The 16,580-nt window shown below is 43.2% G+C and overlaps 1 protein-coding gene across 1 annotated transcript in view; it reads right to left on the reverse strand.

Annotated features, from left to right (window-relative positions):
• Positions 1 to 362: 362 nt before the first annotated feature.
• Positions 363 to 16,580, reverse strand: part of LOC147692577 (cadherin-related family member 4-like) — a 422,868-nt gene continuing 406,650 nt past the window's right edge. The window contains exons 18-19 of the mRNA XM_086938792.1: positions 14,021 to 14,048; positions 363 to 1,173 (exon numbers count right to left, since the gene is read on the reverse strand). Of these exons, the coding sequence (XP_086794918.1) occupies positions 1,118 to 1,173; positions 14,021 to 14,048 (84 nt within the window). The 3' untranslated portion in view covers positions 363 to 1,117. The remainder of the gene's footprint in view (positions 1,174 to 14,020; positions 14,049 to 16,580) is intronic.

A 16,580-nucleotide genomic window follows, 5' to 3' on the forward strand; every position in this document is an offset into this window, starting at 1 on the left:
TGTACTAACAGGGGTAAAAAGCCACAATCAATGCCTGACCTTCGGTCTCTTTTCATATTGGATGTGACAGGGTGGCATGTTTGAAGAATGGTGAGTCTTCAGACAGAAGACTTTTCTGCATCAACCTCCGTCCATTGGCAGTTAATACTCAGTGCAATCCAGAAGGCACCAACTCATAAATATTAATAACCTTTCTGCTTGCTTCTTCAGTAAGGGTTGGGGCAAGGATCAGTGGACATTATTTGCTGTTTCCTTATTAATTGCAGGCACATCTTATCAAAACAAGAACCCATTCACCCTGAAACATAATTTTCCTTTATAAACTGACACAAGATACATAGGTATATAGGCTGTACACAATATTGGAGTGGAAAATTATGTTTACTATTAATGTGGTACAAATATTGAATAATTTTGCTAATTTGCTATCCGAAATAACCATATTTATTTTCTTATAAATAAATAATTTAAAGTTTTTCATAGAAGTTTACTCTCCAATGAGCAGAAAGTTAGAGTCAATGTACCTCATGGCTTTCATGGATATTACGTGGCAAAGCCAAACAGAAAAACTGGATGCCTCCTGGATATTCCATCTCAGTGAGGTCTGCCTATCATTCCATTTGGCCTGAGATACACAGATTAAGAAGTTGTATGTGCCATGTCAGACCTGTGATTGAAGACTTGACATCCTAAAGGCCACAACACAGCACTGTCATTGAGTCACATACTTTGTACAAATTCAGTATACGTCTTTCTAGTTCATGTTAATAGTGAGAATTTCCTTATCAGATTCCTGCAGCAATGATATGAATGTCTGTTTTCAGGGGGAATGGTCAGATCCGCCCATTGTTAAATGATCTGTCCATGGATGCAAGTTCAAGATGCATTCTCTTTTTGGATGGTCACAAACATATAAGAGATGAGGTAAGTAGGTATTTGATGATTTCAGGAGAGGAGGCACACCCTCTCAATATATTCCTACATAAGAAGCACAGTTGATGAAACAAAATATTTATACGAAATTGTGCTCTGTCTTGTATTGTTAAAAATAATTCGTTTCACAAAACTAAGTGTGTCTGTCCAAGTGCGGTCAAATGTATCAGACAGCTGATGCCCCTCAAACCCAGCGCCGTTCTCCAGTTTGGCTGTTGAAGATGTAATCTCGTCCTGTAACTGTAGACAGAAATCACAGTTACTTCTTTTTAGATCACAATTGATTTAGCAACATTTTATTTGTTAACAAATAATTAACTATACAACATGGACATGTTACAACACTAGGTGAAGCTGTAATAATTTTTCAGTGGGTCATGTTTGCAGTGCACAGTTACAGCTTGGTAGGACCACCTTTTTCTTGCTCTTTCAGCACATTTCATTTACCACGTTTATGAAGAGGAGCTGAGCACACTGTGAAACATTCCTACTGATAGTTGTTTGGGAACCCGGCCTTTTTACGCCATATAGAAAATTCTGAAGACAATGATAGACAAAGACTGCCAGCAGCATGCAGAATCAATAAAGTCTACACTCAGCTTCCAGACCCATGTACTGAAGGATGAGCACACAGGCCACAACTCCTCTATCAGGGTACTTACAGTGGAAAGGGATTAAACAAATATGCAGTACTGACCTTTATTTCTGGATCAGTGGTGTATGGAATCAAGTAAAGGACTACATTAAAAATAGGAATGGAAGTCAAATAGTATTAATGGTACTTGAGGGCCTTGCTAGACTAATAGACACTTAACAATAGTGAAATCATAAGAAGTTGGAGCAATTGTTAATTTTCCTATCAACTGCAAAACAACAGAAGGAAAGTATCTTGTTTGAAGTAACCATAGTGGTTCTCGGTGGGCTAGGGAGTATAAGAATTTGTCTCACGTGGAGGAGGTCTTCTCTTGCCGTTTATAACTCAGCGGAATGGTTGAAGCTGAAATAACAGTACCACCTACAGCCACCATCTTGTGTCTTCACATCAGTTGAGAGGTGACTAAATGACATATAATGAGTCCAGGAACTTACCCCATACCTAGCAATTTACCAGCTTTTAAAGTGAAGGGCAGTGAGCCACAGTGGATGGCCTCCCGCCGAGACACTGTAACTTCATGCCTATCAATGCATATCGCACAGTATGTCATGTTGTTAGTTGGAAATGAACATATACAAACATATGTACACATTTCATAAAGTACTCAAGAGCAAAAATTAAGCGATTGATGAAATGTATGTGCCAGTTAGCACAGTAGTGCACTGATTTTTTAAGGGACATACCTGGCTATGACTGAGACATCACACCATAACAGCTTAAGGCAATCATCATAATAAAGACTGGTCCAGCACCCCCCCCCAGAGCATGTTGTATACAACCTCATTACTACATAAAGCAATAAACAACACATCAACTGACAGTATGCATATGGCTGGGTTCAAACTGGAATGGCATGGTGAGCAAAAAAACGATGGTTTTAGACCCAGATCTCTGTACTGGGGTGAATGTGTGACATTGTTCTCCATTTTGTCCATCAATTGTTTTTGCATTTGTCCCCCAGAGTGGGATGGGTATGCCCAGACGTGAGTCCCGTGCTCTCCATGCCACTAGAGTCAAGCCATCCTGGCTGAAGAGGGGTGAAACCCTGAAGCCAGTCCTAGGATGCTTGTTTCCAGTCCAGGGAGAACCTGGCCTGGCTGTTAGGGCTGGACTGTTCTGATTGGGCACAGGGTCAAGACTGATTTGCATATGGCTGGGTTCAAACTGGAATGGCATGGTGCGCAAAAACAACAATGGATTTAGGCCCCGATCTCTGTACTGGGGTGAATGTATGACATTATTCTGCATTCTTTTTGTAATAATCATGGAAGCCAGCACTCTGATAGCACATGAACGATGATTGGCTCTAGCGTTCCTAGAAGGAAAACGTCCTTGATTAGAAATGTTTTAAATCGGCATGTGGGTGTTTGCAAAGAGCCTCAGCCTTCAAATCAATCTTCTAAAATCCTGAAGTGCCAAAGCAAATCTGTAAGCTGTACTTTTCTTAGTTTTAGAAACCTAAAACTTTGCATTTGATTGTATAGACCATGCTCCAAGAATGGGGAATGAGCCAGAGAAAAAAGAGAAAAACTGCAGTTGCTGAATAGTTTCCCAAACTACAGTGATTTCATTTAATCACTGCCCTGGACGATGAATTTGATTCAAAGACTGCCTCTTGGACCTCTGATCTTGACCTGTTCATTAGATGCCTTAGAAATCTGCCCTACAGTTTGGTTTTGCTTGTATTTCCTTTCATGGAAGTTCCGCCATTAATTTCTGCTCCATGGGTCAGTTGTAGTCAAATATTTAGTGGTCACAAACCCTCCAATTTGCAAAATCAGAGGGTTTGGGACAGCAAAAAAATTGATTAGCATGTACTAAACCCATTTTAGGAGTCAGCAAAGTATTACAGACTCCTAAATTGGATTAGAAATCAATAATTATTAGCAATTAGAAAGGGGCGTGTTGTGGACAATTTTTCCAAATTGTGATTCGGAATTCTAGTTGCAAACCATTAAAGAGTTACCAACTCCCAAGATTGTGTGCTAACTGATTCACAAGAGGGGGGACCCCCCCCCCAGATCCTTTCCACCTTGGGAATCTGGGTGTCAATGCCATGGGCGGTACGCAGTGTTCCAGGGGACCTCTGCAAACTCTCATTGACATTTTTCAAAACTGAAAGCTTCTCTTAAAAGCAATCCAGTTTCCTTAAAAGAAATGGGACTGCTTTGAAAAAAACATTTTCATTTTTAAATTCCATCAAAGGGATAGTGGTCTGCTGACCCTTGCAGGCTACCATTCTGTGACGGTGGCCAACTGGAGGATGTCTGGTGAATATTAATTAGGCAGGTTATTGTGTGACTCCCTACGATTCGTTAAGGTGCAAGCAGATCTTTTAGGATATAGGTCGTGTTAGAAATTGGGTTGTTGGTTGACTGGGGTGTGAGCCCTAGTCAGCAACAGCCACAATCCCTTGTAGGATGAAACCACAAAAAGTCACTAAATTAACCTATGCTTAATCCTGGGTAGGTTGGCACAAAAAGGAGTCCGGCTTAACTTAGAAGCAATGTCTAAAGTATTTATGCAAAAAGAACAATTGATGGACAGAATGCAGAAAAATCTCATACATTCACCCAAGTACAGAGATCTGGGTCTAAATCCATCGTTATTTTGCTCACCATGCCATTCCAGTTTGGACCCAGCCATATGCAAATCAGTCATGACCCTGCGCCCAATGGGAACAGTCCAGCTCTAGACATGCAATATGCCGTTCACCGACCCACCCCACCCGCAGTCGCCCGTGTGTGCGCTCAGTTATATGCATCTCCTATAGGAAACAGATGTCTATGGTGGTCCAGCTGAGCAGCGACCATTCTCAACTTACGCGTATCATTCAGGCCAAGGACGTTCCATGTGATTCACTTAACTCTAGTCATGGTACCCCATCTAACAATTTGCCTGCAGATGCCTCAAGATGTACTTCATTCCTGCTAGATCGGTCTGGGAGAAGGGAAGGATGGCACATACAACATATATCAAAGCTCACCCTCGACAGGGCTGCCCCCATCCACTCCAACCCCCCAACAGGCTGAGCATGAACCCTAATCAACCCACATCCCCAACTTAGAACGAGAATTGCACAAAAAAGGGAATCATCCCTGGTGGGGGAATATCTAGGAGCCCAGTGTGCCAACCAGCAAGGGTCAGGCTGTGGGACAGGGATCACAGATAGAAGCAGCCAATCTCAAGACAAGTCAAACATCTGCAATCAGCAACATTAATTTTACTAGAAGAAAGGATACAAGTGGAAAGAGTCATTGTCCCTCTGGGCAGCTCTGGCCCTCACAACTGAGTCGACAGTTGCTCATGGATCATCAGTGCAGTGCGTATTCAGTCATTATCGCTGGTATGGCTTCCTTCCTCCGCATCTTTATCCGGTCATTCTGCTTTCTTAGCCAGCCGCAGATCTTTCGCGAACCGAGCAGCGCTCATCGGGTCTGTGAAGTATGTGTCCGTCCGGCGTGGAACACCCACAGCTTTGCCGGGTATAATAAGGAATATTTAACATCCAGTTGTGCGTTTAACCGTCATAAATTCTCTTCTAGCTGCTTGTACCGCTAAGGTGAAATCTGGATAAAAAAGGACACCGAGGTCCCCTGATATACTACATTTTGCATGCCTCTGGCCATCGGGAGCACCGTATCTCTATCCCGGTAATTTAATAGGCATGCAATGATTGGTCTGGCCGGCGCGCCAGGTGGGGGAGTTGAGGGCCCAAGGATCTGTGTGCTAGCTCCACAATGCACACGGGCAACAGCGATTCTCCAAAGAGAGCCTGCAGCATTTCCTCAACTTAGTCCTCCACTCGTGACTTTGGGGTGGATTACAGCACCCCTACAATTCGTAGATTGTTGCAGTGCGATCAGGCCTCAAAATCTTCATTTTTATTTCTTATCACCTCCTGTACTTTTTCCATGCCTAGTAGTTTTTCTCGGGTGGTCCCACCATCATCCTCCAGAACTGAGACACGTTGTTCTACTTGTTTGAGGCGTTCTCCGTGCTTTTTTCCAATCTGTCTGACAGGGAATCGATTTTATTGTCAATGCCGGTGAGGGATTGTTTAAGGTCCCTAAACATTTCTCTGATGTCTGGTTCAGGAGGGGTTGCGCCACCCGGTTCTGTATCTGGTTGGGTGTCCTCCATGGCTGTGGAGCCTCAGGTGGTTTGCATTGCTTGAAGACCAGTTTTGACTGTTTAGTGTCCGTTTTCCCTATGCTTCGGATATGGCCCTGGCCCAAATAGGGTTGAGTGCTTGCCTTGTTGTGGGGGGCTATCCAAGGGGAGTAATAACAGGCAGCCACCTAAGTTCCACCCACTGTGTTCCTGGCTCCTTGGTGTGCTTGCCTCGACGTCCAGCACCTGGTGTTGTGGCTTCACCCCGGTCATTGGGAATCACACTCACATGGAGACAGTATGCTTTTGGTCAGTGCTCGCCCAATAAATCACAGCTCCAGCCTCTCACAGGCCTCGCGTTGCAAGGCCACTCCTTGGGTAGGGTACGTGAAAACTGCTATTTGAATTGGCAGGGTGTAGGTGCTGTATGCTTGGCAAAAGTAGATATGTAGACTTTCACTTTATTTGTTGTGTTTTTCTGTCTTTTGTATTGTGTTTGGGGGCTCTCCCTCTTTTTCCCAGGTTGGATGCTGTCTAGGGCCTTTGTTGACTAGTTGCGGTGGGGTGAGCTAGCTTTAAAAGATTAGAGCAGAGGGGGCCTCACTTCTATGCTCTCACCTGAGTTTAACGATTCCCAACAGGTTACTCTTTGCATCTCAGGCATCGTTCTGCACCTCCTTTGCAGGGGGATGGTGCCCCGCCTCTGTGATGGGATTGCTGCTCGACTTCATGCTAGGCCGCAGACTCGCTCCACACATTCCAGTCCGCTCGCTTCCACAATATGTCCTCCGAATGCCTCACAGCTCGCACCATAGTGACTGCCAGGGACCCTGATGCAGTCTTCTCTGTCTGTGGCCTCCCACAGGGCCCAACCCCCTCACTTGGAATGCGATCCAGGCTGGCTTCCCTGCGGGTCGCCAAATCTCTTCTCGGTGGCCCTTGTAAACTCACCCCTGCTCCTCTCACAATGGGAATCTCGGATCCGCAGCCCCACAGCGATTCACATAGAGCCCGCCATCACCCCTGGGGGGCCAGCCGCCTCCAGAGCCAAGGCTGGGCAACAGTCTTTCCTTAAACAGGAAGCAGCAATTCCCTGTGGCTCTCAGCAAGGCTGCACAGCCGCTCGTCCGTCTATCGGATGTTTAATCTTCTCAGGGGACTGCCGACCTCAGACTCAAAACCACTGAGGCCACCGGTCTCTCCGGAATGCTTCCCATTCAATTATAGATGATAATGCTGGCCACGGCGGTGGATAACTGTCTGATTATCTGACACACTTTCAGAGCCTCCCCGCAAGGCAGCCATCTTGCTGTTGGGCTCCCTAGCACCCCCCCCAAAGCCAAAGGTTAAGCCGACCAGGATAGAGCACGGTTCAGATACAATAAGTGGATTGGCCCTGGTCAGCCCTTACCTTCCGACTTAGAAAAATGTCTGAGAAGGTAAAGTTCAGGAGGGCAAGGCTACAGGAAATGTTCGAGGATGGAGAATCATTGTCGGATGGCCTTGGGTCAAAGCCACGGAGAAGATTTCTACGTTCAGACTTAGTCGCTGAAATGGAAGTTGAAAAAGTCCATCGGAACGAAGCAGAAGGCTGTACCTGAATACAGTTCCCCGAGGACGGATACCCCTTTGACAAAGGACCCCTGAAACAGATTTGCTGGTTCGGAGTAGAACCTAGCAGGAGAAGCCGCAAAGTAAATCTGACCGGCGATGTACTTTGGGTGGATGAGTAAGCAGGGTGGTCCCGGTCTTCTCCTGGTTCTCAGAGCACCTTTTGTGTACATTTTGTCTAAGTCCTCAGTTTTGGAAAATGCTCATCTGGGCACATTTAGTACCACAACCAATGGTCCAGGAGTGGTGAGACACATCTTAGGTTTCAGGATTTACTCAGGCTGGGTTCAGGTGCGGGTTAAAGATGGTTGGAGCCTGTTGTGTCCCTATTGCTCTGAACAGGAGGCAAGCAAACTAGCCCTATGAGTCACTTCTGGTAGTCCTGGCTTCAGGCAGGAACGCAGTCCTTCCAGGTACAGCAGTAGCCTGGCAGATTGCACAGCAGGTCACAGCAGCAGACAGTCCTCTGAGAGTCTTTTCACAGTTCCAGTAGTGAACTAAAGAGTGGGTCTGAAGGTCCTATTTTTTTACCCCGGTGCCCTTGTGCTGGAAGGGGGGAAAAACTTCTGGAAAGGTTCTGTGAAGTGCATGGAATTTTCTGTCTTCCCTGCTCTAGCTCCAAGCTATCTGCAGTGAAAATACAGGGTTGTTTGACCATGTGTGTGAAGGTAGAGAACAAGCTATTCATGTGTAAGTGGAGCTGTGCTCAGCTCCCCTTCATCCTGCCAGCAAATGGCCCATTCAGGCACGCTTAATCCCTCAAGTCTGTGTTTGTCCAGGAAGAATTCACAAAGTTTAAGTATCAGTTACACCCAGTCATGTACCCAGGCTAGGCTATAGTCACTGAAGTTTGAGATATTGAAATACTAGACTAACAGTTTGCTTACTCTTTACAAGGATTCTCTCTGGAAATCTACCCCACTCAACCCAGCGCGCCACTTGGACTATATTTATAGAAATGCAGATGAAAAATTGAATTGTAATTTTACTTATTTTCTTATTAAACACATCACTATTAAACCTATCTTATAAATATTTGGATAGCTCTGTTAGTGATGTGTAATTCCAGACCACAAAAGGTCAAAAAAAGAAAGCAGCAACATGTGGAAAGTACCCCACATAGAGACATTGTTACTGTGTCACTTTTAGGTAGTCATGGTGTTATACAGCCCTAGAAAGCACTGTAGTAACGATCTTCACTTCATATCAGCTTGTCATGGAACGAATCATGGGGAGTTCTAGCTTGTTCACAGATTTAGATTAAGATACCTATGATAGGATTACAAGTAACCTTTAGTTTTCCTGCATTAGGTCTTTATTAATACTTATAAACACTAGAAATTAAAAGCAAGCTCATTACCCAACACAGAGTGATGAGAAAGCCATGAGAGAATATATAGTAAACATAAATTGAAAAAGATAATAACTTCTCTAAATTCAATGACTTTCCTCAAAGAGACATATCTTGCTTTAGGTCTGGATAACAATGTGTGAGAATTTTCCATTTTGGCAGAAAATCCTGTTTCTGCCCAAACTGGAATTACACTGTGGAAAAACATTATGTGCAGCACAGTGACTTGCCCTCCAGGTTTGTGGAAACTAAAACATGCCTCAAACTGGGAGGGCAACCAATTCCTATTCCTATTTTGTGTACCTAAGAATGAGGGAAAACAGGTACAAATAGCATGTTAGTCCTCATTTTCAGGACTGCAACTTGGAAGCAAGTACAGCTTGAACACCAGGTGGTTACCACCCTAGGCTCACAGGTATTAGTTGGTTTGCAATTTTCACCCACATTAACACTAGGCTTGCAATTTGGCTATGAGTGTCTGCACTTGAATCAAAGTGTAAAAAGTAATGTTTGAGAGGGACCTGGATGCCATTGATTATATTAACATAAAGTTCCCAAAAGGGAACACCAGCAGCTTCCTTTCCTAAAGATATGACCTTTATATGAACCTAGAATAATCGTTTTCTACTATCATATTCATACAACTATCCATCCGACAACAATTACGCCACATTTTGCTAGGTATGTACTATTAACACCATAAGTAACATATTGCTGCTTGCTTTTTCCAATCTTATTCATCCAGGAAAGGGATCTTTTTGTACCTACTCTTCAAATCAGGGACAAAAAGGAAAGAATGGTGAGTTAATAGACACATTATTCTTATGGAATAAAGATGCCCAAGAGCCTATATTTCGCTAACCTTTTGTATTGTATTGTATTTGCATTTATATAGCGCTTACCATCCCTGACAAAGCATCGAAGTGCTTTTTCGGCGAGTAGCATGCTACTCCGGGACCCATAGAACATTAGTGTTGAATTAGTATAGTGAAACATGCAAGTATGTTTTAAGTGTTGGATAGGTTAGTCAGTTATTTGGATTGATAGCAGAAGGATAGGGGACAAAGGTTTGTATTTATATACCGCTAGTTGTCGCACGCTATTCAGGAAGCCTACCAAGGATTAGTGGTGAATTAATATGGTGAAATATGAAGTAATTTCAGTGGTAGATATTAGTCAGTTACTTGGAGTGAGAAGGATAGCGGAGGGATAAAAGGGGAAGAAAGATTTGCATTCATATAGCACTTGTTACCCCTGATGGGTGTTGAATCGCTTTTCTGGCGAGTAGCACGCCACTCCGGAACCCATAAAGGATTACTGTTGAAAATTAGTATAGTAAAAAAAAAATATTAAGTAATTTGAGTAGTGGATATTTTATTCAGTTATTTGGGTAGTATTTTAGTATAGTTTAATATGGAGTTTGAGAAGTGAACATGTTAGTCTGTTAATTTTGATTAAAAAGGATAGCGGAGGGATAAAAGAGTGAAAGATTTTTTTATTTTTCTTGTTCTTTTTTTAGGTCTTCGCAATAGGAGGAGGATTTTGGATGAGTAAAAAGGAGTTTTGGAGGGGAGGACTAAGAGGAAAGAGTTTAGAAAGGTTTGTTTTAGGGGATCGGTATAGTAAAAGAGGTGTCAGATGATACAAGGAGGCTTGTAAACACAAAATGGTGACTGGGAGTGCACAGTTTTAACATATAGGTCTTAGCACAGAGCAAAGGAGAAATTTGGAGGGAAAACAGAATTGTCACCAAGGAATGAGAGGGACAAACTACAGAGGCTGGACTGCAAATCCCACAGCACTAGTCTGTCTCCTTACCACTTCCTGGACTCTGCTTACTGCAATCTGGGTCACAGGTAGGTTGCAACTCACAAGATGGAAAAGAAAGATTTGGGGGGCACCCAGCAAGGCCTTAAGGGGCCGTGGCAGGTGTGAGAGGAGGGATCAGAATTGCCTGGTAGCTGAATAGCCAATGGTCTCCTGGCCTGGGGTGGGGGCTGGGCAGCTGCTTCTCCTGTTCAGAATCTCCTAGGAGACAGACAGGCTCAATCCACACTTTGGACTTCAGCAGGTAAGGGCCTCACTAACTTGAAATCTAACAATACTATTTCAATAAAACTTTACTCGCCCTGCTGGCCAAAAAACGAAGTGCACAGGCCCTAGTATAACACAGTTTAAACAGCTCACAGAAGCACCCTCTGATGTAGAAAAAATCCCTGTTGCTGGGGGAGGCAGGGGGCTGGTTTCACTGGCTTGTGAACACAGAATGGTGGCTGGGAGTGCAGTTTTAACATACATGTCTTAGCACAGAGCAAAGGAGAAAGTTGGAGGGAAAACAGAATTGTCACCAAGGAATTAGAGGGACAAACTACAGAGGAACGACTGCAAATCCCACAATTCAACACACTAAATGGAGGCAATGATGGGCATGGAAAACCACAAATTTAAAACACAGCACAGGTGATAAAATATGCAATTGCAGGCAGGCTAAAACTACAATGTTTAACTGTAACAACCACATGCATAGACAGTAAACACAGAAAGTGAATATCGTTTTTTAAACAACTTTTTGTCTTGGGAAGAGACAGCACTAGTCTGTCTCCTTACCACGTCCTGGACTCTGCTCATTGCAATCTGGGGCACAGGTAGGCTGAAACTCACAATGATGACAACTAAGATACTTACTTTGCAAAATGAGCTGAATGTTGGATTCATGCCTCGGTAAACATGATGATACTTTTGCCATAGGGGATAGATTATCTTAAAACATTTAAAAAATCACTTTTCTATTAATTGGTGAAAAACAAAGTCCAGGAAAGTCTCCTCTTTTATAGTGACTTGTAAGGAAAACTTGAATATAGAAATACCATTACTTGTATGCAACAATTCTCCTTCCAATAATTCATGAAATAGGAGCAGTGCTTAGCTTTGTAGGTGTAAGGATTTCATCCAGGTATTGTAGTTGTTTCGTCAAGACGGATAGAGAGTAACTATCCTTTCTTAAGAGCGGATGGTACAAAACCAGGAGCAGACACCTCTGCTAATCTCCTTCCCAACTGCCACAGCACCCCAACACTCTAGGACCTCCACTGGAACATTAACATCCCCATGGCAACCAAGATGCAACACTTCTTCCCCCTTTAGCAAAACAACAACCCCAACACAGTCCCAGTAACATAACATAGAATAGCATAAAAGTACAAGTTGTCTATTACTAATAGGTTGTACTTAACATGTATGCTTAAACATTGCTAAATATTTTCAAAACAAAATCTTTCAACATACTAGGAAGGATCACAACTCCATCAGAGGTTGTAGTTGTAGGTTTGGATAATCTCCTTCCAATATCTTTTGTGGAACTGTTACAAGTGTCTACAGCAGTTCCACAGCATCCTCTCCCCACCACAACAAAAGAGCATTGACAGCAGCATCCACTTCTTTCCGACTATTCCCCTAACACATTATCTTGTTACACCCAGACATTCTTCCAAAATGCCACACTTTACCATCACTGAACTTTGCAGAGCATGCATAAAGCTCCTTTATTTGCAAAGGTTCAAAGACCTTGTTACTTCCCTTCTTATTCCTGGGACTAGGTTTCACACAACGCCAATCCCCCTTCTGCAAATCAACTTCCTTCACACCATGCATTCTGTCCTAGTACTCCTTATATACACTCTGCGTATCTATAACATTTGTTTTTACAACAGCAGGTGACCATATATTCCGGTTATCCACAGACATCCAATTATAATTATCCTTGATGAATGTTTCTCTACCCCTAAATGCTTTGAATGGGACTATACCCCATCACTGCAGGAGTAATCCTATATGCCCACAAAAGAGTAATAAGCTACTTCTCTCAGTTCTTCGCAGAAAGTATAGCAGCTTGTATACTACCACCAATATAAGGCCTTTACCCTTTTTTTAATTTGACAATTCCCACACGTCCTTCGTGTGTAATACTCAAATGATTTTGTCAGAGAAACTGTGGAGGAATGACTCTCCTCTCTGAGGAGTAACCTCTGGGCAAACACAGACAGCTCTTCTTTTAGCACCAATTAGGTCCTACAAACATCCTTTAGTTCTTTCTTCTCCGGTCAACCACTCACAACATACCATTTAACTTCTTTTAACACATCATCCTTGTCATATCCAGACTCCCAATCATTTTTCATGATGGCACCAATTTATTCCACCATGGCTACACAGTACTTGTCCCACTCACTAGATTCATATACTCTCAAGGATAACTGGGTTCTGCTCAAGTAATTGGCAACCCCGTTTCCTTTCCCAGGTAAATATTCCACATCATAAATGTAAAAATAATTTCTAGGACATCCTAGCTATGCAAGGAGTTGCTTTCACTACACTTTCTGTGGTCAAAACCTTCACTAATGGTTTTTGATCTGCATGTAAAGTGAATCTTGCACCCCACAGGTATTGCCTGGACTACTCCATAACCTAAACAGACATTACAATCTCTGTTTCAATCACAGAATACTTTTCCCAAGAGAGAGACAGGGAACAGGAAGCAAATGACACAGTATATTCTTCACCATCCTCCCAAAACTATGATTAATCCTTTTCCACTGGCCTCTGTGGTGAGAATACTCCTAGCAGTAGAATCAAACCCATGCATTGGAACATCATTACAAATATCCACCTTAATACTATCAAATTCGTTTTGTGCCTTCTCATTTCACCCAAATTATTGGTGATATTTCAGCATTTGTAGTAACTCGTATGTCTTCCCAGAAAAAATCTTCACAAATTCGGAGTGAAAATCCCTTAGATCCAGAAATGATCTCTTGTCATCTTTACAAGTGGGTGGGGGGTGTCATTAATAGACTCCACCAACTTCTTCTTCAGAGTAATACCAGATCTACTTATCTCATGTCCCAATTATGTTACAGTATCCTGTAAGTTACGTTTCTTTAACCCTGCTGCTAACCCATTGGATGCCAATCTTTTCAACACTGTTCACAACTTACGATCATGCTCCAGAATATCCTTTCCTATAACCAAGATGTCATCCTGAAAATGAACTACCCCCTTGAGGTTTTTAAATAATTTATCCATTATCTGTGAGGAATGGCAGCCCCTGAGACTAAACTAAACGGCATTCGTACAACTCTATAACAGGTATCTGGGTCAAGTCTGGATTCTGTAATATGGCTGTAGCATGTACCAGTGTGTAGCAACAGGGTGGGGTTCTGTTGTTTTAATTTACTTTAATCAAGTCTGTTCTTTATGGTAAAATGTTTACAGGGAAAGATTGGACATGAAGATAAATAAACACCAGGGACGGTATAGTGAAAAACAGACACAGGAAAAACTTGTTATAATGTACTTACCTCGATCTTGAGCTCGACCATCAAATTGCTAAAGAAAAGAAAGTGAGTTGAATTAATTTCAATATTACAACACACCTCTCAAAGTACTTTAATTGTAGCTTCTCAGCTTCTCTAAGTATGGCCTCTCTCTGCCAGGGTTATTGAAAGTAATGATGCAAGAATACTAGCTGGAAAGGGTGGCTTGAATTAGAATGGATAATATGCTAATGTTGTCTAATGCCATAACCTCAACTAAAATTCCTACGGGATCTTAACACCCATAGAAAAATCTAAAATCACTTTGTTTGGTATTGCTTTTCTACTACCCATTAGATGCTTTATCATTCATGAAACTCATACATTTCCACTTTCAACCAATGTATTAATTGTAATCGGATACTTTCTGAATTGGGAACTTTGCTTTGGAACTCATGTTTTCTACGCCTTTGCCTTGATTCAGACATTTTGAGTATCATAAAAAACGTTAAATGCTCAGATACCATCAGGCGTATAATTTCTCTGTATACACAGTACAGAGTATACTCACGGACGGGTTCCCTTTCCCTAAAATTCTCTCGATAGAATACAACAGACCGCCAAACTTTCTATTGAAGTAGTTATAAACAATGATACTTATAACCCCATAAGGCCACATTCAACTATGGCTCAAGCTTTTTATGGATAAGAACGAGATTCTAAAGGTACAACATTCACCAAATTTTTAAATCCAATAAACAAGTAATTCTTATTCTTCAGGAAATGTAAATAACTATGTATAACTATATAGTCCTCCTTACCAATAACATCTTGGATGACTCTCAACACGGGTTTAGAGCTGGTCATAGCACCGAGACCGCCTTGCTCAGTGTTTCAGAGGACCTTCGTACCATCCTAGACACCGGAGGCACGGCAGCACTGGTCCTGTTGGACCTCAGTGCTGCCTTTGACACGGTGTCACACGAGGTCCTCTTGTCGAGATTGGAGGAGATTGGGATCACAGGGCCAGCGCTGGAATGGTTTAGAGACTTCCTTTCCAACAGGTCTTTTAGAGTCTCTACCCCTCCTTACATCTCGGAGGAACATAACATTGGACAGGGAGTGCCGCAAGGCTCTTCTCTGAGCCCCACCCTGTTCAATGTATATGTCCGCCCCCTGGCAGAGGTAGCTAGAAGAAATGGACTTGCCCTGGTTTCCTACGCCGACGACACCCAGTTGGTGGTGTCACTTAATGACAACAGTGGTCTGGAGGCTCAACACTTCAAACAGACACTCACCGACATCACCAACTGGATGACGGCGAATTTTCTTCAACTAAACGCCGGGAAAACGGAGATTCTCCTCCTGGGCAAAAACACCTCGTCCTGGGGTGACAACTGGTGGCCGGATGTGCTAGGCCCTCCCCCTATGCCGAAGGAGTGTGTCAAAAACCTGGGAGTTTGGGTGGACTCTGCTTTAAAATTCACGCACCACACCAAAAAAGTTGCCGCCACATGCTTTGGCGTTTTGCGTAACATCAGGCCCATTCTGAAGTTCTTTGATTGCCGCACTCGTCAACTTATCATCCAGGCGACCATTCTCTCCAGACTGGACTATGCGAGTTCCCTTTTATTGGGAGCTAACGTAGCTGAAATCACTAGATTGCAAAGAGTTCAGAATGCGGCCGCCAGGGCTCTGGTTGGTCTCCCGCGCCATTCCTCTATATCGGGAACCTTGAAGAAACTGCATTGGCTCCCGGTGGGCAAAAGGGTCCAGTTCAAAGCATTGTGCTTCGCCTTCAAAATTCTTAAAACCTCCTCCCCCCCAATGCTTCGCCCACTTCTGTCAAAGTACATCCCTAGGAGATTACTCCGGTCAGAGGGGCAGCATCTTGCGATCGTCCCCCGCACCAGACTGGCTAGAGTGGGCGGCCGCTCTTTCAGTTTCCTGGCGGCCAAGCTATGGAACAGTCTCCCTGAAGCTATCCGCGGGATTCGGGATCTCCTAGTCTTCAGAAAGGCTATCAAAACACACCTTTTTCAACAATAGTTCCCTCCTTAGCGTCTCCACCTCACTGTACTCTGTCCTTCCGCAGCGCCGGGACGCCCCTTTGCTGAGGCAGCCGTGCGCTATATAAATTACTATAGCATAGCATAGCATAGTCAATTTAGACGTCTAGAAAGTCACTGAAAGTCACAGGGGTTACCGTACTCGTTAAACGCACACACACTTTCTTCACTCCGTCACCTTAATTTGTCACCGTTCAGTGAGTGTATATAGGTTTCATCATGTACATATATAAAATAACACCCAATGATGAGTGAGAATATGTAAAACATAAAATCTGATGTTATAAACACTAAGGTAACATCACACTTCACGAAAGTCACTTGTACAGTGTTTTTTGAGTCACAATGACACAGAGTCACTTAATGGCATGCTGTCTCTCACCCTGGTATACACGATTAGGTCACTACCTAATATGCTAATGAATAAGAACAGCATCACAAATGTACCTTTTGTATCTATATCCAGCCCTGAAGATTCGCAGTCTGTTCCCTGCGATGAAACACGTGTTGGCCTGTACAGAGGAACATTAAACTGG

This window comes from Lissotriton vulgaris, chromosome 9, assembly GCF_964263255.1.
Source record: "Lissotriton vulgaris chromosome 9, aLisVul1.2, whole genome shotgun sequence".
Classification (NCBI taxonomy): domain Eukaryota; kingdom Metazoa; phylum Chordata; class Amphibia; order Caudata; family Salamandridae; genus Lissotriton; species Lissotriton vulgaris.